Source organism: Arachis hypogaea, chromosome 12 (assembly GCF_003086295.3).
Source record: "Arachis hypogaea cultivar Tifrunner chromosome 12, arahy.Tifrunner.gnm2.J5K5, whole genome shotgun sequence".
NCBI lineage: Eukaryota > Viridiplantae > Streptophyta > Magnoliopsida > Fabales > Fabaceae > Arachis > Arachis hypogaea.
This window is the reverse complement of record NC_092047.1, coordinates 57,161,019-57,183,998: the sequence shown is the minus strand read 5'-3', so window position 1 is coordinate 57,183,998 and position 22,980 is coordinate 57,161,019. Positions and strand designations below refer to the sequence as shown.

The 22,980-nt window shown below is 38.2% G+C and overlaps 1 protein-coding gene across 1 annotated transcript; it reads left to right on the top strand.

Annotated features, from left to right (window-relative positions):
* The first annotated feature begins 20,060 nt into the window (after positions 1 to 20,060).
* LOC140176729 (uncharacterized) lies at positions 20,061 to 21,630 on the top strand. The gene is made up of 2 exons (XM_072208272.1): positions 20,061 to 21,323; positions 21,592 to 21,630. Exons 1-2 carry the CDS (start codon positions 20,061 to 20,063, stop codon positions 21,628 to 21,630), a joined length of 1,302 nt encoding a protein of 433 aa, XP_072064373.1.
* Positions 21,631 to 22,980: the final 1,350 nt, after the last annotated feature.

The following is a 22,980-nucleotide window of genomic DNA, read 5'->3' as shown; positions in this document are numbered from 1 at the left end:
TCAAAAATAAAAAAAAATACTTTTCCCTTTTCTTCTCATAAATTCGAATATTTGACTTGACTTTTTCAAAAAATTTTAAAATCTAGTTGTTTCTTATGAGTCAAATCAAATTTTCAATTTGAAAATTCTATCTTTTTCAAATTTTTTTCAAAAATCAAATCTTTTTCACTTTTTCTTTTATATTTTCGAAAATTTCAATTTGATTCTCAAAAATCTTTTTCTTATTTTGTTTCATAATTTCAAAATCTTTACTAACAATTAATGTGATTGATTAAAAAAAAAATTTAAGTTTGTTACTTGCCTAGTAAGAAAGGTTCAATCTTTAAATTTTTAAATCATATCTTTTTGTTTCTTGTTAGTCAAGTAATCAACTTTAATTTTCAAAATCAAATCTTTTTAAATCTCTTTTTCAAAATAAATTTCAATCACATCTTTTTCAAAATTAATTTCAAAATCTTTTCTAACTTCTTATCTTTTCAAAATTTGATTTTTAAATCTTTTTCAATTAACCACTTAACTTTTTGTTTGATTCTTATCTTTTTCAAAACTACCTAACTAAATCTCTCTCTATTTTTCGAAAATCCCTTCCCTCTTTCTCAAAATTCAATTTTAATTAACTAATTATTTTAAATTTTAATTTTAATTTTATTTCTTTTCTTATTTTTGAATTTTAACTTTAATTTTAAATTAAAAACAAAAATACTTTTATTTTAATTTATTTAATTTTCGAAGTTCTCTCCCCCTCATCTCTTTCTAATTATTTTATTTATTTACTAACACTTCTCTTCATCTCAAAAATTCGAATCCTCTCTTCCTCTTGGTGTTTGAATTTCTCTTCTCTTATTCCTTTCTTATTCTACTCACATAAAGGAATCTCTATACTGTGACATAGAGGATTCCGTATTTTCTTTTCTGTTCTCTTCTTTTTCATATGAGCAGGAACAAGGATAAGAACATACTTGTTGGAGCTGATCCTGAACCTGAAAGGACTCTGAAGAGGAAGCTAAGGGAAGCTAAAGCACAACTCTCTGGAGAAAATCTGATAGAAATTTTCAAAAAAGAAGGAGACATGGCCGAAAATAATAACAATGCAAGGAAGATGCTTGGTGACTTTACTGCACCAAATTCCAATTTACATGGAAGAAGCATCTCAATCCCTGCCATTGGAGCAAACAATTTTGAGCTAAAGCCTCAATTGGTTTCTCTGATGCAACAGAACTGCAAGTTTCATGGACTTCCATCAGAAGATCCTTTTCAGTTCTTAACTGAATTCTTGCAAATCTGTGATACTGTTAAGACCAATGGGGTTGATGCTGAGGTCTACAGGCTTATGCTTTTCCCGTTTGCTGTAAGAGACAGAGCTAGAATATGGTTGGACTCTCAACCTAAAAATAGCCTGAACTCTTGGGATAAGCTGGTCACGGCTTTCTTAGCCAAGTTCTTTCCTCCTCAAAAGCTTAGTAAGCTTAGAGTGGATGTTCAAACACTTTGCAACCTGTTAATGTGAAATTAGTAAGGAGTTTTCTTGGGCATGCTGGCTTTTACAGGAGGTTCGTCAAAGATTTTTCAAAAATAGCAAAACCATTGAGTAATTTACTAATGATTGATACCCTTTTCATCTTTGATGACAACTGTAAACATGCCTTTGAAACTTTAAAGAGAAAACTCATTACAGCACCAATTATCACAGCCCCTAACTGGAACTTACCTTTTGAACTTATGTGTGATGCAGGTGACCTTGCTATTGGTGCTGTGCTTGGGAAAAAGAGAGACAAGTTGCACCATGTCATATATTATGCCAGCATGGTGTTAAATGAAACACAGAAAAATTATACCACCACTGAGAAAGATCTTTTAGCAATTGTATATGCATTTGATAAGTTTAGGCAATACTTGATTGGTTCAAAGGTTACTATATACTGACCATGTAGCTCTCAAGTATTTAATGTCTAAACAGGATTCAAAGCCAAGGCTTATTAGGTGGGTGCTACTGCTACAAGAATTTGACATTGAAGTGAGAGATAGAAAAGGAAGTGAAAATCAAGTAGCAGATCATTTATCAAGAGTACCACAAGAGGCCAATCAAGATAGACCACAACAAGTAAATGAGAATTTCCCTGATGAGCACCTTTTCCAAGTTCAACAAGCACCTTGGTTTGCTGACATAGCAAATTACAAAGTGGGAAGGAAGATACCCCAAGAATTCTCCAAGCAACAAGTGAAAAAGCTACTCAATGAAGCAAAGAAGTTCTTATGCGACAAACCGTTCTTATTCAAGAGATGCTCTGATGGAATGATTAGGAAGTGTGTCCCTGAAAATGAAATGAAAGATATATTGTGGCATTGCCATGGTTCAGCATGTGGTGGACACTTTGGACCAGAAAAGACAGCTGCGAAAATACTGCAGAGTGGATTTTACTGGCCAACAATCTTCAAGGATGCCAGGGAGTTTGTTCACCAGTGTAATGAATGCCAAAGGGCTAGAGGATTGACAAAAAGGAACGAAATGCCTCAAAATTTCATTCTTGAAGTGGAGCTATTTGATCTGTGGGGCATAGATTTTATGGGACCATTCCCCCCTTCTTACTCCTTCAAATACATCTTGGTAGCAGTGGAATATGTCTCAAAGTGGGTGGAAGCAATAGCCACAACCACATGTGATGCACAAATTGTTCTTCAATTCCTAAAGAAGCACATTTTTACTAGATATGGAGTACCTAAAGGACTCATAAGTGATGGTGGTGGACACTTTTGTAACAAGCAGATGGAGAAACTCCTTCACAAATATGGAGTGATCCATAAAGTAGCTACACCATACTACCCTCAAAACAATGGCTAGGCTGAGCTTGCAAACAGAGAATTGAAGAGGATCTTAGAGAAGACTGTGGGAGCAACCAGGAAAGATTGGGCCAGAAAATTAGAAGATGCACTTTGGGCATACAGGACAGCATTCAAGACCCCTATTAGGAAGTCACCTTTTCAGCTGTTATATGGCAAATCTTGTTACCTCCCTGTAGAGCTTGAACATAAAGCTTTTTGGGCCACTAAACTTCTCAACCTTGATTCTCAAGCAGCAGGGGAGAAGAGGCTGCTACAACTGAATGAGTTGGATGAGTTTAGGCTAGAAGCCTATGAGAATACCAAGATATACAAGGAAAAGGCCAATAGGTGGCATGACAAGAAGATCTCAAGGAAGAAGTTCAAACCAGGACAACAAGTACTCCTGTATAACTCCAGGCTCAAAATTTTTCCTGGCAAGCTCAAATCTAAATGGACTGGCCCTTACTTGGTAACAAAGGTCCTCCCTTATGGAAGCATTGAATTGCTAGATGAGGCAACAAAAAGTCAGTTTATAGCAAATGGGCACAGAGCAAAGCCGTATTTAGGAGGTCAATGGAACAAAAAAAAGGAGGTTCAAAACTTAAACTGATCAAAGAATGAAAGATGTCAAGCTAGTGACAATAAAGAAGCGCTTGCTAGGAGGTAACCCAACCTGAGGTAGTTTTCTTTTCATAGCTATTTTAATAAAAAGGTTAATTAGCTTTATCTATATTGCAAGAAGCTAAGTTTGGTGTTGCACACCAAAACAATCTAAGGGAGAATGAAGGATTCTAAGTTTGGTGTTCCACCAAAATTTCATCGTAAAACATATTCTCACCCTCTGCATAATGCTAGCTTCAAGCATTTAGATAAACTAGTTAATCATTCTAATGTTTCCTAGTTCTTAGTTCTATTATCTTTAGCAAGACAGAAAGGTCTTACATATGGTTAGTTTGTTGCATAAGAAGCATGAGAAAAGGGACTAAGTTTGGTGTTGACACACCAAAGTAAGTTCAAAAGCCCACAAATAAGCTTTGCACACTAACCAGCTACCTTAAGGGCTTGAGAAGCAAGCAACTTTTGAGAATCATGCAGGAAAATAGCCAACATTTGAAGACAATCTGCAGTATAACTCAAAAGGGACACAACAGAAGGAAGCATGAAAAGCTGCAACCCGACAGGTTGTATTCACATTTGATCCTTGTTGTGGTGAAATGTTTTAATTCAGGGAGCCCTTTATGTCTGGCTAAAGTGTTCATTTAGTTGCAAGTGGAAGTTTTTGCTAAAGAAAGTGATCTGCATAATAATTGTCCTCCTTCATTTGCTTGAATTTGTTTTGTTTCCTTGCTGTTTGAATAAAAGAGAGATGTTTGAATTAGAAAAGTAATTGTTCAATGTTGCAAAAGTTAGAATGAAAGTTAGTGGTGGTATTTGTTTGATTCAATTGCTAGCTTAAGCTAGTTTGCTGCTATGATCCTTCAATTAATGAAAGTCCCTTGAGAATGGATCAAAACAAAAAGAAAAAGAAAAATAAAAGCCAAGAAGTGGCAAAGAAACAAACAATAAGGCTAGACATCAATAGCTTGGACCCTAGGACATATGCCTGTGGTGTTTTTGTACTAGGATATGCTTGGACAAGTAAGTTCTAAGGAGTATTTCAAAACTTGGCCACTTAGATCAACTGATTTGGGATTTCCAACTGAAAGTACATAATAAAGAGCAACCTAGCTACAAAACACTTAGTTATCCAAAGAGATGCTGGGCATCAATGATCCTAGAAAGAAAAAGGTGAGCCATGTGTCTGTGGTGAAGGAATGTTGAGTACAATTAAGCCATGGGCTGCTGCAACATTTGCCACCAAGCCTTTAATAAGTAATAAGCTCTCTAAGCAAAAGAAAGAAGGAAAAGCTAGCAAGGGAAGTAAGCAAAAAATAAGGCATTGTAGCAGCAACCTTAGTGAACCCTTGAGGAAACATTGTTTATTTAGCAGCAAGTAATAAATGAGCCACCATTGATCTGCATAAAACCCTATGAACCAAGTTCAACTATCTGCTAAATAAGGACATGCATACTTCTCTATTCCATTTTATCTTCTCTTATGTTTAGTGCTTGCTTGGGGACAAGCAAGTTTTAAGTTTGGTGTTGTGATGACAAGTCATCTTATGCTAATTTTTCAAGCATATTTCACTTGTTTCATTAGGCTTTATGCACTTTCTTGCATTGTAAGTAAGTAGTTTGGAGTGGAATTACATGGTTTTGTTGAATCAATCAACCACCCTTTAATTAATACTAAATCATGAGGTTTAAGCTAAATTTAATTAGTTTTTGAATGATTTATAAACCTTGTGAATTTGGTGATACTTTGATTGGTTGTTTTGATTACTTGTAGGTGAAGAAAAGAAGAAAACAATAAAGCGTAGCCTAAAAAGCGTGGCACAATGAAAGAGGAAAGCCACAGCGCTCTCTCCAAGAGCTCAATGCTCTCCAAAGGAGCACAATAATGAACCAAGGAAGCAAAGGCTTGGATGCTGCGCTCCCCTTGAGAGCTGAGCACTATAATGAACCAAGGAAGAAAGGGGAAAAGCATAATGCTCCGCTCTTGCCAAGAGCATTATCAGGCTCCAATAGGGAGTATTAGGAATAGAGAGCTCTCTCTTTTAAATTTTCCTTTTGAATTGAGATTGGAAAGGAGATCTGAGTTTTCCTTCTGATTGTTCTTGCTTCGGCACTTTTACTTTCTGTTTTGAATTTTGGATTGAGATTGAAGAAATTCTGTTTCAATTCTTGATCTAAAATTCATCTTGTTCTTCTTCTGCATAATTCTGAAAATCAAGGAATTGAATCCAACTTTCACTTGCTGCTTCACTTACATCTCTTCTGCAATTTATTTTCTATTTGATCAAGAGTGAATTGAGATCCAGATCTGCTTCTTGAGCTCATTGCTTTTCTTGGATCTTCAATTTCTCTTTTAGATTTTACAATTGAGCTAAGTTTCTTCCTGTTTTGTTCTTCAAGCAATTTTACCTTGCTGTTTAGATATTTTGCAGATTCACTTCATCTTACATTTCTCTGCTTATTGCACTTTACATTTTCTTATTAAAGTTTTAATTCCCAGCACCCAATCCCTTTTACTTTTCATGCAATTTAATTATTCTGCAATTGTTCTAAGTGCTACTTATTGCTTTCCTTTAAATTTCCTACAACCAATCCCCTTTACATTTGATGCAATTTACATTTTTTGTCATTTAAGATTTTGTCAATTTACATTTCTTGCTCTTTAAGTTTCAATGCAATTTACTTTCTGCAACTTTAGATTCAATGCTATTTACTTTCTGTTGGCTACATTTCATCAAATTTCACTTCAATGTTAGCTTGACTAAACTAATCACCCACTAAAGTTGCATGATCCATCAATCCCTATGGGATCGACCTCACTCTAAGTAAGTTTTACTACTTGATGCGACCCGGTATACTTGCCGGTGAGTTTTAGGTGTTGGAACTTCAGTTCCAACCCATCAGTAGGATGGTGACTTAGGAAGGGGTGGTCCCAATGATCTTGCAAGCTCCACTCCCTTGTGCTCTTCTTTGATTATCTCCACCTCTTCACAAGCTTCTTCAATTTCAATCTCTTCCTCTTGGTAGCTTCCTTCCAATTCAATCTCTTCTTCATTGCTTACCAAGGGCATGGGAGGTTGTGCATCTTCTTCTTTGATCTCAATTTCAAGCCCAATGGGAGAGGATTCAATTGTAGATAGGAACTCCTCAATGATTGAATCCATCTCTTGATCAACCTCTTCAAAATCTTCAATCAAGATATGCTTTGGAGGTTGTACACCCTCCTCAACATCAATATCAAGATTCTTGAAAGAGGGCTTTATAATGCTACATTCCCATGGACTTCCAACATCTCCTAGGTCTTCAACCACTCCTTCTGGCCCAATTGTCTCATCTTCCTCCCCTTGTGGCAATTCTTTCTTCAACTCCTCTTCTTCACCTTAAAGCTCTAAACTCACTCCCTCACTATGCTTCTTGGTTGCTTCTCCACATTCGTCAATGGGAGTGCCTTGGTTGCTTAGGCTTAGTCGGGAGGAGACCATGTTGCTAACGACTTCTACCATGATAGCCATTTTTGCTCTTAACTCCGCAAACTTCTTTTCATCCTCCTCGTGTCGCCTTAGGATATGAGATTCAAGATCTCTCAATTCCTGCGTGGGGGCTTCATCGAGAGGTGATGGTGGAAGAGAAGGTTCATTGTTTTGGAGGAAAGTTTCATAATTGGAAGTTGGTTCATCTTGGTAAGGGTATGGAGGTGGTATATATTGAGGTGGTTCTCGAGAGTAATTGTGTTGGAATGGTGGTGGTTCCATGTGTGGTTCATATGGTTCATAGGGTGGTTGGTATGGTGGATAAGAATTAGGGTCATAATGAGGTGTTTGGTGGTAGGGGGCTTGTGAGTAAGGTGGTTCAAAGTCATGTTGAGGGTGTGGTTCATAGGCATGTGGTGGTGGTTATTGACAACCACAATAAGGGTCACCACTGATGACAAGTCATCTTAGCCTAGTTTCACTAGTCTTTTTCTTTTGTTTTCAAATGCATTTTGCACTTTCTTGAGCGACAAGCAAGCCAATTGGGTAGATTTTCATGCTTCCTTTGATTTAATCAACCATAGATGAATTAATGAAATTTCATGAGGTTTTATGCTATAATTGTCACATCCTATGAAAGAATGAATATCTCATGATTTTGAGCATAGCTTTGATGTGTTTGGTTGATTAATGATAGGTGAAGAAAGCTTGGAGAAAGGTTGAAGCAAGAAGGAATGGCTAGGAGGAAGAGAGGACAAAAAGTTTGAGCAAAAGTTTGCCTCAAACTTTAGCTCAAACTTTTGGAATAAGTGAAAATGAACCAGGGAGCAAAAAGCTTGACCAAAAGTTTGCCTCAAACTTTTGTGCAAACTTTTGGGCAAAAAGCTTGAGCAAAAGTTTGCCTCAAACTTTAGCTCAAACTTTTGGGAGAAAAGCTTGAGCCAACGTTTGCCTCAAACTTTTTGGCAAACGTTGGCATCACAAATCAACACCTTGGAGAGCAAAAGTTTGCGCCAACGTTTGCCTCAAACTTTTTGGCAAACGTTGGCGCCATGAACAACACACCCTGGAGAGCAAAAGTTTGTGCCAACGTTTGCCTCAAACTTTTTGGCAAACGTTGGCGCCATGAGTGTGCAAGGGGAGGCCAATGTTTGAGCAAAAGTTTGACCCCAAACTTTAGCTCAAACGTTGGTAGCAGCAAAATGGGGTGGCTGATGTGAGAAGTTTGAGTAAAAGTTTGCCTCAAACTTTTACTCAAACTTTTACTCAAGCTTTCATGATTCCAAACCCGGTTCACTTCGGTTCTTCTCCAAACTCCAAGAGCAATCAACCAAGGCCTCTATCAACCCAATTTCATCAAGAGCAAAGGCCCAATTGAAGACTTGAAGACCATTTGAAGAAAGTGTATAAATAGCATAGAATTTAAGTTTTTCGGGAGCTTTCCTTTTAGTTTTCATAGAGAGTTTTCGGAGAGCTTTTGGTGTTGAGTGAATTTTAATTTCTAAGTCTCGGGGAAGGAGAATTGAATTCCCTTCCTCTTAGTTTTCTTGCTTTCAATTTCAATTACAATTGTCTTGGATCTTGGGTTGGAAAATTGAAGGAATTCTGTTTCAATCTCATCCTAAGATCTCTCTGTTTCATTTTACTGCAGAATTGAATTTCCATTTGGTTAATTGCTTCTGTCTTCTACTTTCTCTGCAATTTACAATTCTTTGTTTCCTTTGCAATTGTTCTTGTTGGATCTAGGAAGGCATTGAGATCTAGACTTGGTTATCTAGCCTCTTGGGTCCTGAGATCCGGATTTCCCATTTTCGATTCTATGTTTACTGCTTTCAAGCTCATTTACATTTCTGTTTCAAGATCCGATTCAATCCAATTCATCTTCCACTCTTATGTTTGTTAAATTTTACTTTTCCTTGTTTAATTTCTGCAAGTCCAACTCCCAATTCCCTTTACAATTCAAGCCATTTACATTTCTTGCACTTTAAGATTCTGCAATTTACATTTCTTGCGTTCTAAGCTTCTGCCATTTAATTTCTTGCTCTTTAAGATTCAGCACTTTAAATTTCAGTTCTCTTTAATTTCATGCAATTTACCCATTCCCTTTACTTTCCATGCAATTTAAATTCTGTTAATCACAAATCTCTCAACCAAATCTTGATTCGCTTGACTAAATCAACCACTAAACTAAAATTGCTCAATCCTTCAATCCCTGTGGGATTGACCTCACTCCCGTGAGTTTTTATTACTTGATGCGACCCGGTGCACTTGCCGGTGAGTTTTGTTCGGATCGTTTTCCGCACATCAAGTTTTTGGCGCCGTTGCCGGGGATTGATTAGATTGACAATGATTAAGTGAAGTGGAGATCTAGATCAAGCACTTTTTCTTTTCTGTCCTTTAATTTTCAATTAACCCACTAACTGTTTGAATTTTTGCCTGAGATAACTGAAACTTCACTTTAGCAACAAAGTGAAGTTTCCCTGGAAACTTCTGGCTTTATGCAATGCTCTTGCTTACACAAGAGAGGCAATTTCTGCCACTAATTTTCCAAGTCCATCAACTGTTTGATACTTTGTGCCAGCTAACCTTCTGAATCACATTCTGAGCCTGAATATATTCTATCATCACTTGAATTGTTTGTGACTGTGCAGATCATGGAGGGGAATTCAACAAATTCTAGCAATCATGAGAGTAATATCCCCACTTTAGATGACAATGTAACCCATAGCTCGAAGCAACTATCCATCACCATGAATGATGTTGCTCAATGGTTTGAAGCTTTTCCACAAGGAAGCATTATCGGATGGGAAGAACTGATGAGTGAACTTCTAGTCAAGCTGAACCCATCACAGAGAATTGTTAAACCAGAGGCAGAAGTGCACCCATTCACACAAGAGAAAGAAATTGAAGATGCTCGTGCAGTCATGAGCCAAAACAAGCAGATGCATCATCAGACTCTACAACAACTAGACATGATGGCCAGAAAAATCACTGAGCTGAGACATGTTGTAGTACATACATATAGCCTAACTCAAAACTCATATGGGGATAATCAAGCTGAACAAAGTTTTGGGGATATTAACCATGAGCAACAAAGCTATGGACACTTACAATCTACAAGCAGTCACTCAAGCACGTTCCAACAGAAGGGTCAGAAGGATGTATACAATCCGCCATGGAAAACTCAATCCAACTGGAGGGGGCTTGAGAACCAAAACCAAAATCCAAGGGACATCAACTGCAACAATCCCAACTTCAGAAACCAGCACAAAACACACTTCCAATCCCGTCCTACTGATGACAAGTCATCTTAGCCTAGTTTCACTAGCCTTTTTCTTTTGTTTTCATTTGAATTATGCACTTTCTTGAGCCATAAGCAAGCCAATTGGGTAGATTTTCATGCTTCCTTTGATTTAATGAACCATAGATGAATTAATGCAATTTCATGAGATTTTATGCTATAATTGTCACATATTATGAAAGAATGAATATCTCATGATTTTGAGCATAGGTTTGATGAGTTTGGTTAATTAATGATAGGTGAAGAAAGCTTGGAGAAAGGTTGAAGCAAGAAGGAATGGCTAGGAGGAAGAGAGGACAAAAAGTTTGAGCAAAAGTTTGCCTCAAACTTTAGCTCAAACTTTTGGAATAAGTGAAAATGAACCAGGGAGCAAAAAGCTGGACCAAAAGTTTGCCTCAAACTTTTGTGCAAACTTTTGTGCAAAAAGCTGGACCAAAAGTTTGCCTCAAACTTTTGTGCAAACTTTTGTGCAAAAAGCTGGACCAAAAGTTTGCCTCAAACTTTTGTGCAAACTTTTGGGCAAAAAGCTGGACCAAAAGTTTGCCTCAAACTTTTTGGCAAACTTTTGGCATCACAAATCAACACCCTGGAGAGCAAAAGTTTGCGCCAACGTTAGCCTCAAACTTTTTGGCAAACGTTGGCGCATGAACAACACACCCTGGAGAGCAAAAGTTTGCACCAACGTTTGCCTCTAACTTTTTGGCAAACGTTGGCGCCATGAGTGTGCAAGGGGAGGCCAACGTTGGAGCAAAAGTTTGACCCCTAACTTTTGCCCCAACGTTGGTATCAGCAAAAGAGGGTGGCTGATGTGAAAAGTTGGAGTAAAAGTTTGCCTCAAACTTTTACTCAAACTTTTACTCAAGCTTTCATGATTCCAAACCCGGTTCAATTCGGTTCTTCTCCAAAATCCAAGAGTAATCAACCAAGGCCTCTATCAACCCAATTCCATCAAGAGCAAAGGCCCAATTGAAGGCTTGAAGACCATTTGAAGAAAGTGTATAAATAGCATAGGATTTAAGTTTTTAGGGGAGCTTTCCTTTTGGGTTTTGATTAGTGCACTTAGTAGAGAGCTCATTTTACATTTCTTGGCATTGTTGTTTTAATTCAAGAGAATTTGGGAGGAGAATTGATCTCTCTTCTTCCTTGTTCTTGCCCAGCACTCTTTACTTTCCTTGTCTTGGATCTTGGGTTGGAGAATTGAAGGAAATCTGTTTCAATCTCATCCTTAGACCTCTCTGTTTAATTCTCTGCTTAATTAAATTTCAGTTTCGGTTAATTGCTTCTTCATCTACTTTCTTTGCAATTTACATTTCCTTTGCAATTGTTCTTGTTGGATCTAGGAAGGCATTGAGATCTAGACTTGGTTATCTAGTCTCTTGGGTCCTGAGATCTGAATTCCAATTTTACATCCTCTGTTTAATGCTTTTCAATCTCATTTACATTTCTGTTTTTAGATCTGATTCAATCCAAGTTACCTTCTACTTGTCTGATCAATGCAATTTACTTTTCCTTGTTTAAATTCTGCAAATCCAATTCCCAATTCCCTTTACAATTCAAGCCATTTACATTTGTTGCAATTTAAGATTCTGCAATTTATATTTCTTGCGTTCTAAGTTTCTGCTATTTAATTTCTTGTTCTTTAAGATTCAACACATTTACCTTCTCTGCTCTTTACTTTCATGCGATTTACCCATTCCCTTTACTTTCCATGCAATTTAAATTCTGTTAATCACAAATCACTTAACCAAATCTTGATTCGCTTGACTAAATCAACCACTAAGCTAAAATTGCTCAATCCTTCAATCCCTGTGGGATCGACCTCACTCCCATGAGTTATTATTACTTGATGCGACCCGGTGCACTTGCCGGTTAGTTTTGGGTGTTTTGGAGAAATTTGTTTCTCCACAAAAAAAATATCCATCACCTACCTCAACACTCGCCCAAAATGACTTTCATCTACCACCACAATTGACACAGCCACAACCACTTCCAACCTTTCAAAGACTCTATATTCTAGAAATGATGATGGAGAGGTCCATAAAAATTCAAGAAATGATAACAATAGAGCAGGAAGAAATAAAGAAACATCAAGAGATGATAAGCAAGAACCAAGAGGCCTCACTCAGAAGGCTCGAAAGGCAGATGGAACAACTGGTTCAAAACCTTGCTGAATTGGGTGAGAAGAAGGGAACTCCGAACCTAAAGAGCCATGAAAAGGATGCTGGGTTGAAAGGGAATGAAGTCATGAAGGAAAGTGATAAGACTATGGAAAGAGAAACAGAGGGAAGGAAGCCCATAGTGAGAGGAGGAAGCCTAAGGCAACAGAAGCCTCAACTTTCATGAGCACAGAATGAAGGATGTCAAGCTAGTGACAATAAAAGAGCGCTTGTTGGGAGGCAACCCAACCTGAGGTAGTTTTCTTTTCATAGCTATTTTAATAAAAAGGTTAATTAGTTTTATCTATATTGCAAGAAGCTAAGTTTGGTGTTGCACACCAAAACAACATAAAGAAGAATGAAGGATTCTAAGTTTGATGTTCCACCAAAATCCCATCATAAAACACATTCTCACTTTCTGCATAATGCTAGCTTCAAGCATTTAGATAAACTGGTCAACTATGCTGCTGTTTCCTAAGTTTCCAGTTTTGTCAATTTTGAAAAAGAAAAAGAGTTTTACACATGGTTAATCTGATGCACAAGGACCATTGGCAAGGTACTAAGTTTGGTGTTCCCACACCAAGGTAAGTTCAAAAGCCAACAAATAAATCATGCATGCTAACCATTTTTCAAGTGCTTTGGGAACAAGCAATTTTCAATATCATTGCAGAGTGTCATACAAGCTTTTGGAAGGATTAAGCATCATCACCCAAAGAAATGAAAGAGGAATGCTAAAACCAGCAATGAGGATGATGAGGAGGAGGACAGCAAGTAGATTCCAAAAGGTTGTATTGTTCAGTAATTGTTTTATATCAGATACTGCTACGATTGAAAGTGATATAATACCCCTGCTTGTCTGCATAGTATAGTTTTTCTGTAATTCAATAAGCAAGATGCTTGATCATTCACAATATTTTTCTCTTCAAAACTTGTTTGCACTCAATGTTCAAAAATTGCATCACATGAAAGTTCTTTGAAAAGAAGGATTGAGGAATTAAACAATTTTGAGGAAAGCAAAAGATTAGGAGAAGTGGTGGTTCTTGTTGTATGATTATGTATTGAGGTTGCATGCTTGTGAAAACTTGCATGGGAGCTCATAGGCAGGACATGAAGTTCAAAGAAGTATTGTGGAGATTCTCAAAAATTTATTGATCCAAGAAGCAGCAAACAAAACAAAAGAAAGAAAAGAAAATACAAAAACAAAAAGAACATGGCCCAAGGCTCTGAGCATCAATTACTAGGCAGAAAAAGAAAGAAGAAACAAAACTCAAAGAGTTGTTAGCCTAGTAAATGCTTGTGGTTGAGTTGTGTCAAGGAAAGAGGCTTGAGCAAGTAAATCCTTAGGGGTGCTTTAACACCTAATACCTTAAAACCAACTGGTTTAGGAGTATTGATTGAAAGCTTATCTAAAGAGCCGCTTTGAGACATGACACTTAGAGTCGAGGCCAAAGCACAGAAACTATAAGCTGCTTCAAGGTGACTACATATAAAGAGATCTCCATGATACCATTTGGATGAAAATCCTAAGACCTAAGACTCCCAATATGTGAGGACTAGTAAGCACTGAAGCCCTTGTATGAGCATATAATTTAGAGTTCACCCCACTGTTACTTGATCACTTCACTCACAGGACCTGACAAGTTGTTCTTCAATCCGTCTTAATTGAAAGAACCTCTGAGCATAATTAGTTTCCTTGCTTAGGGACAAGCAAGCTTTAAGTTTGGTGTTGTGATGACAAGTCATCTTAGCCTAGTTTCACTAGTCTTTTTCTTTTGTTTTCAAATGCATTTTGCACTTTCTTGAGCCATAAGCAAGCCAATTGGGTAGATTTTCATGCTTCCTTTGATTTAATCAACCATAGATGAATTAATGCAATTTCATGAGGTTTTATGCTATAATTGTCACATCCTATGAAAGAATGAATATCTCATGATTTTGAGCATAGCTTTGATGTGTTTGGTTGATTAATGATAGGTGAAGAAAGCTTGGAGAAAGGTTGAAGCAAGAAGGAATGGCTAGGAGGAAGAGAGGACAAAAAGTTTGAGCAAAAGTTTGCCTCAAACTTTAGCTCAAACCTTTGGAATAAGTGAAAACGAACCAGGAAGCAAAAAGCTTGACCAAAAGTTTACCTCAAACTTTTGCGCAAACTTTTGGGCAAAAAGCTTGAGCAAAAGTTTGCCTCAAACTTTAGCTCAAACTTTTGGGAGAAAAGCTTGAGCCAACGTTTGCCTAAAACTTTTTGGCAAACGTTGGCATCACAAATCAACACCCTGGAGAGCAAAAGTTTGCGCCAATGTTTGCCTCAAACTTTTTGGCAAACGTTGGCGGCATGAACAACACACCCTGGAGAGCAAAAGTTTGCGCCAACGTTTGCCTCAAACTTTTTGGCAAACGTTGGCGCCATGAGTGTGCAAGGGGAGGCCAACGTTTGAGCAAAAGTTTGACCCCAAACTTTAGCTCAAACATTGGTAGCAGCAAAATGGGGTGGCTGATGTGAAAAGTTTGAGTAAAAGTTTGCCTCAAACTTTTACTCAAACTTTTACTCAAGCTTTCATGATTCCAAACCCGGTTCACTTCGGTTCTTCTCCAAATTCCAAGAGCAATCAACCAAGGCCTCTATCAACCCAATTTCATCAAGAGCAAAGGACCAATTGAAGGCTTGAAGACCATTTGAAGAAAGTGTATAAATAGCATAGAATTTAAGTTTTTCGGGAGCTTTCCTTTTAGTTTTCATAGAGAGTTTTCGGAGAGCTTTTGGTGTTGAGTGAATTTTAATTTCTAAGTCTCGGGGAAGGAGAATTGAATTCCCTTCCTCTTAGTTTTCTTGCTTTCAATTTCAATTACAATTGTCTTGGATCTTGGGTTGGAAAATTGAAGGAATTCTGTTTCAATCTCATCCTAAGATCTCTCTGTTTCATTTTACTGTAGAATTGAATTTCCATTTGGTTAATTGCTTCTGTCTTCTACTTTCTCTGCAATTTACAATTCTTCGTTTCCTTTGCAATTGTTCTTGTTGGATCTAGGAAGGCATTGAGATCTAGACTTGGTTATCTAGCCTCTTGGGTCCTGAGATCCGGATTTCCCATTTTCGATTCTATGTTTACTGCTTTCAAGCTCATTTACATTTCTGTTTCAAGATCCGATTCAATCCAATTCATCTTCCACTCTTATGTTTGTTAAATTTTACTTTTCCTTGTTTAATTTCTGCAAGTCCAACTCCCAATTCCCTTTACAATTCAAGCCATTTACATTTCTTGCACTTTAAGATTCTGCAATTTACATTTCTTGCGTTCTAAGCTTCTGCCATTTAATTTCTTGCTCTTTAAGATTCAGCACTTTAAATTTCAGTTCTCTTTAATTTCATGCAATTTACCCATTCCCTTTACTTTCCATGCAATTTAAATTCTGTTAATCACAAATCTCTCAACCAAATCTTGATTCGCTTGACTAAATCAACCACTAAACTAAAATTGCTCAATCCTTCATTCCCTGTGGGATCGACCTCACTCCCGTGAGTTTTTATTACTTGATGCGACCCGGTGCACTTGCCGGTGAGTTTTGTGTCGGATCGTTTTCCGCACATCAACCACATCCATTAGATTGATATGCATTAGGATTAGAATTATACCCATAAGAGACTGGAGGGGGGTGTTGCCAAGAAGGTTGATCAATCCCTTGAGGCTCCTCCCATCTTTGTTTTCCAAATCCTTGATGCACATCTCTATTGAAGCTTTTATTCCGTACAACATAATTTGAACCAAACTCATAGCCAAAGCGGTGAGAATTCATAGAAGCAAATAAAAACAAAAACTAACAAAAATGATAACAAAGTTCTAAACCTAACAAAAACTAACAAACAAACAAAAGGCAAACATTTTCACATATTCACAATAGCCAATAATGTAACACTATTGCAACTCCCCGGCAACGGCGCCATTAATTTGATCGCGTGAAGATATTGTTGTCGGTCTAGATTTTCTTCCTAAAGAAAGGAATTACTTCGTTGTAAGCTGATGAGCGGATAATTTATACGCTTTTTGGCATTGTTTTTAGTATGTTTTTAATATATTTTAGTTAGTTTTTATTATGTTTTTATTAGTTTTTAAATAAAAATCACAATTCTGGACTTTACTATGAGTTTGTGTGTTTTTCTGTGATTTTAGGTATTTTCTGGCTGAAATTGAGGGACCTGAGCAAAAATCTGATTCAGAGGCTGAAAAAGGACTGCAGATGCTATTGGATTCTGACCTCCCTGCACTCGAAGTAGATTTTCTGGAGCTACAGAAGCCCAATTGGCGCGCTCTCAATTGCGTTAGAAAGTAGACATTCTGGGCTTTCCAGCAATATATAATAGTTCATACTTTTCCCGAGATTTGATGGCCCAAACTGGCGTTCCAAGTCAGCTCAAGAATTCTGGCGTTTAACTCCAAAACTGGCACAAAAGCTGGCGTTTAATTCCAAGAAAAGTCTCTACACATAGAAGCTTCAATGCTCAGCCCAAGCACACACCAAGTGGGCCCGGAAGAAGATTTCTGCATTAATTACTTATATCTGTAAACCCTAGGCTACTAGTTTTCTATAAATAGGACCTTTTGCTATTGTATTTTCATACTTTAAAATCTTTGGACGTTTAGTCCCTAGACCTTGGAGGCTGGCCATTCGGCCATGCTTACACCATTATCACTTTTGTATTTTCAACGGTGGAGTTTCTACACACCATAGATTAAGGTGTGGAGCTCTGCTGTTCTTCATGAATTAATACAAGTACTATTGTTTTTCTATTCAATTCACGCCTACTTCTTCTCCAAGATATTCATTCGCACCCAAGAACATGATGAATGTGATGATTATGTGACACTCATCACCATTCTCACCTATGAACGCGTGACTGACAACCACTTCCGTTCTACATGCAATCAAGCTTGAATGTGTATCTCTTGGGTTTCTAATCTAAGATTAGAACCTTCGTGGTATAGACTAGAATTATTGGCGGTCATTCTTGAGATCCGGAAAGTCTAAACCTTGTCTGTGGTATTCCGAGTAGGATCTGGGAAGGGATGACTGTGACGAGCTTCAAACTCGCGATTGTTGGGCGTGTGACAGACGCAAAAGGATCAATGGATCCTATTCCAGCATGATCGAGAACCGACAGATGATTAGCCGTGCAGTGACAGCGTATTTGAAACGTTTTCACTAAGAGGACGAGAAGTAGCCATTGACAACGGTGATGCCCAACATAAAGCTTGCCATGAAAAGGAGTATGAATGATTGGAAGAAGGCAATAGGAAAGCAGAGGTTCAGGAGGAACAAAGCATCTTCATACGCTTATCTGAAATTCCAACCAAAGAATTACATAAGTATCTCTATCTTTATTTTATGTTTTATTTATCTTTTAATTATCAATTCTCCATCACCATCAGAATTCACCTGACTGATATTTACAAGGTGACCATAGCTTGCTTCAAGCCGACAGTCTCCGTGGGATCGACCCTTACTCACGTAAGGTATTACTTGGACGACCCAGTGCACTTGCTGGTTAGTTGTGCGAAATTGTGACAAAGTGTGATTCACGTTTAAGAGCTCCAAGTCCTTTGGCGCCATTGTTGATGATCACAATTTCGTGCACCATAAGCATAGCTCCAAACCAATAAACAACTCTCACATCAAATTAAAATATAGTTTTGTCACAAGTACAAACCCCAAATAAGAAATAACCGAAGTATTTAGACTCCGGGTCATCTCACAAGGAATTGCAATAAAGTGTTCAATTATTGGCTATGAAGATGCAAGGGGGTTTGATTTGATAAGAGGACAAGAAAATAAATGGCAAGAAAAGTAATTCAAACAAATAATTAAAGAAAGTAATTAATAAAGAGAGACATTCATGGCAAGGATTGAGATCATAGGCTTTCCATCCTAGTCATTAATCATAACAATACTTAATAAGAATTTATCTTCTTTCGTTATCTCCAACATTGGAAGAAGGTGTAAGTTATCTTCCATGTGAGAAAGTCAAACAAGACTAGTTAACCTCAAGTCAAATGTCCTAATCAACTCACTAATTGAATTAGCAAAAGATTAGAGTGAATGAGAATGATATCAACTAACAACTCTAGATCACCAATCTAAATTGGGTATTAATGACTCAAGATTACCTAATTACTCTTCCCAAGCCAAGAATGCTCAAAATCTACTCTAACATCCTTCCAAGCATTTTATCAAACACTTGGAAGGCATACAAGGAAAGCATGGTAAATGTGCAAGAAATAGTAAAATCCAACAACTATCAATTGCAAGGAAAGTAAATCACAACTCAAATCAACAATTAAAAGAGCATCAAACATTAATTTTCATTAAATGTAAACCAAATCCAACATGAGTATTCATAAACATGAAAGAAGCCTAAAAGTAAAATTAACACTACAATCTAAGAGAATGAAAGTGTAGAAGCAAGAAATCATAAAGGAAACAAGATGAAAAGATGAGATTGGATCTAGATCTAAGAGAGATTAACCTAACCTAATTCTAGAGAGAAGAGGGAGCTTCTCTCTCTAGAAACTAACCTACATGATGCTATACTACCAAACAATTGCTCCCCCCTTTGCTTGGACTTCAATTCTACATGAAATATACTCAAAAACAAGTTGGATTTGGGCCTGGGCAGCTCAGAAATTGCCCCCAGCGTTTTGCCTTTAAGTGGGTCATGTGCTGGTATCGGCGCATACGCGCCATGTATGCGTGCGCGTCGATTGGCTGTTTCCACACCCGCGCGTACGCGGCATGTACGCGTGCGCGTCCTTATGCGAAATCACTTCGGCGAGTGCGTGCCTTGTACGCGTGCGCGCCCATCGATGCATTCCCAATTCTTGTTTCTTCATGCATTCTCCACTTTGTATGCTTTTCTCCTCAATTCTTCCATCCAATACTTTCCTTATGAACCTAAAATTACTTAACAAACACATCAAGGCATCGAATGGAGTTAAAGTGAATTAAAATCACCAATTTAAGGGCCTAAAAAGCATGTTTTCACACTTAAGCACAATTTAAGAGAGAATTATAAAACCATGCTATTTCATTGAATAAACGTGGAAAGAGGTGATAAAATCCCCTAAAATAAGCACAAGATAAACCACGAAATCGGGGTTTATCATACCCCCAACAAGGAGGCAATTACAATCAAGAGAGTAACAACTTTAATCAAGGTTAGAGAGATAGCTCCAACCAAGGTTGGCGGGACAATTATCAACAAGGAGGTAGGAACAATGGAGGCAACCAAAGATGGAACATCAACAATTCACAAAATCGATATTCACAAAACCAACCACGTCAACAACCAAACAAAGGAAGAAACTACCATACCTACCTACCACCTCATAGGCAACCACCTCAACCCAACCAATCACAAGCACCTCAAATCACCTATCTTTTCTCTTCCCCCAATTAAGACGAGACACTCTGATCCATTCTCCAAGGGCAAAAAGAACTCCAAAATACACTCAACTCAAGCCTTAATGGCCTTACCTCTACCCTCCAAGCCCTCATTGCTCGCATGGATCCACCTTCTACCACCACTTCTCTGCTCCAAGTTCTAGTGCCATACCCTCTCAACCTTTACCCAACCCCAAGGGTGGTATCAATACCATAACCTTGAGGTCCGGAACTCAATTGAAAGAGAAAAGTTCAAAGGCACCTAGCCCAATGATAAGTACTCAAGATGAGGATGTGGTTGAGATAGAAGAAATTGAAGAGGAGGATGAAGCACATGCGGTAGTTGAAGATGAAGACCCTGAACCAAGGAGTGAAGTCCCTAGAGAGGAGCAAGTCTTGGAGGAAGTGGCTCAACCAATTCTATTTCCTACATTGGCAAGAAAGACTAGGAAGCGTGTAGAACTTGACCCTAAAATGGTGGAAATGTTTAAGAAAGTTGAGGTAACTATCCCTCTCTTTGATGTTATCCATCAAGTGCCTAAATATGCAAAGTTTCTTAAGGATTTGTGTATGAACAAAGATAGAATCTATGAATTTGAAACTATTCCATTGGGGAGTTCTATTTCGGCTTTGATGGGAGCAATACCGGAAAAGTGTGGTGATCCAGGCCCTTGCTTAGTCTCTTGTACCATAAATGGAGTTCAATTCGTCAATTGTATGTGCGACCTTGGTGCATGCATTAGCATTATGCCTCTTTCTGTTTATCATATATTGAAGTTCCCACCGTTGAAGCGGTCAGCGGCTAGGTTTGTCTTGGCGGACAAGAGCATAATAACTGTGATGGGGATTGCGGAAGATGTATTGGTAAACATAAAGGGTTTGGTATTTCCAATTGATTTTCATATCCTTGAGATGCCACCTAGTGAATTCGAAAGGACATCATCTATCCTACTTGGGAGGCCATTCTTGAGGACCTCTAGGTTCAAATTGGATGTATATTCGGGAACTTATTCTTTTGAAATTGACAGAAGAGTTGTTAGCTTTAGTCTTGATGAGGCCATGAGACACCCACCGGAGAATCATTCCATATTCCGGTGTGACTTAATTGACAACGTTGTGGCCGAAGTGCATTGTGCAAATATTGAAGAGAAGATTGAAGAATCAAGTGTGGGGAACCCCCATGAATGTGAAGAGAATATCATACCCGATCCGAATCAACTGGAAGTTCAAATGCCAAGTCAAGAACCACATTTAGAGTTGAAACCACTACCGCCCCATCTGAAATATGCCTATCTTGATGAAGCTCACAAATTCCCGGTAATTGTTGCAAGGGAACTCACTCCTCAACAAGAAGAGAAGTTACTTAATGTTTTGAGGAGGAACAAAAGAGCAATAGGATGGAGCTTGGCGGATTTAGTGGGCATAAGCACCCAAGTGTGTGAGCACCGGATCTTCTTAGAAGAAGGAGCTAGACCCGTTCGACAACCTCAAAGGCGATTAAATCCCACCATTCTAGAGGTTGTCAAGAAGGAGGTAACCCGGTTACTAGAGGCGGACATCATCTACCCCATTTCGGATAGTGAATGGGTAAGTCCCGTCCAAGTTGTACCAAAGAAATCCGGAGTGACCACAATCAAGAATGAGAGCGGGGAGCTTATAGCTACGAGGGTGCAAAACTCTTGGAGGGTATGTATCGACTACCAGAATTTGAACACGGCCACTAGGAAGGATCACTTTCTGCTACCATTTATCGATCAAATGGTAGATCGATTATCTGGTAAACCTTATTATTGCTTTCTAGATGGTTACTTGGGGTATTTTCAAATCCACATTGCTTTAGAAAATCAAGAAAAAACAACATTCACGTGCCCCTTTGGAACTTATGCCTACAAGCATATGCCATTTGGCCTATGCAATGCACCGGCAACTTTCCAAAGGTGCATGATGAGCATATTTGCGGATTTTCTAGAGCAATGCATGGAGGTATTCATGGATGACTTCACAGTTTATGGGGAGTCTTTTGATCAATGCTTGGATAATCTTGCAAAAGTGTTGGAAAGATGCACTAAATCGAACCTTGTCCTAAATTTTGAGAAATGTCATTTTATGGTTAGGCAAGGTATCGTTTTAGGTCATATTATTTCCAAAGATGGTATTTCTATGGATCCGGCAAAGATCAATGTGATATCTAGCTTGCCTTACCCCTCTTCCAAGAGGGAAGTTCGTTCATTCCTTGGACATGCAGGATTCTATCGAAGATTTATAAAGGACTTTAGTAAGGTAGCATTGCCTCTATCAACATTGTTGCAAAAAGATGTGGAATTTGATCTAAGCAAAGAGTGCATGGAGGCTTTTGACAAGCTTAAAGTGGCATTAACCCAAGGTCCCATCGTGCGAGGGCCTGATTGGAGTTGGCCATTCGAAATAATGTGTGATGTTTCAAACTTTGCCGTGGGAGCCGCGCTAGCACAACGCGAGGGTAAGAATCCGTATGTCATAGCCTATGCATCAAAAATATTGGATGGAGCCCAATCCAACTACACTACCACCGAGAAAGAACTCTTGGCAATAGTTTTTGCTTTGGATAAATTCCAAGCATATCTACTTAGTTCCAAGGTGGTAGTGTACTCGAATCATGCGGCATTAAAGTATTTGTTGGCTAAGAAGGAATCTAAACCGAGATTGATTAGATGGGTTTTATTATTGCAAGAATTTGACTTGGAAATCAAAGATAGGAGTCGTTCACAAAATCTTGTGGCGGACCACTTAAGTCGCCTTGAACACACCAAAGGCGATACCACTCCTATTAATGATTCTTTTTCCTTTAAGGGCTTGCAAGCAATCTCGAAAGCCATTCCATGGTATGCACCGATAGCCAATTACTTGGTATCCCGCACCTTTCCTCCTAATCTCTCCAAACATCAAAAGGATAAGCTAAAAAGTGAATCCAAATATTATGTATGGGATGACCCATACCTTTGGAGATGTGGTGCGGATCAAGTAATTCGGAGGTGCATTCCACAAACCGAATTCCAATCAATCTTGGAAGCTTGCCAGTCCTCCATGGGAGGAGGCCATTATGAACCTCAAAGAACGGTAAGGAAAATTCTAGATTGTGGATTTTGGTGGCTGATGAGCAGATAATTTATACTCTTTTTGGCATTATTTTTACATAGTTTATAGTATGTTT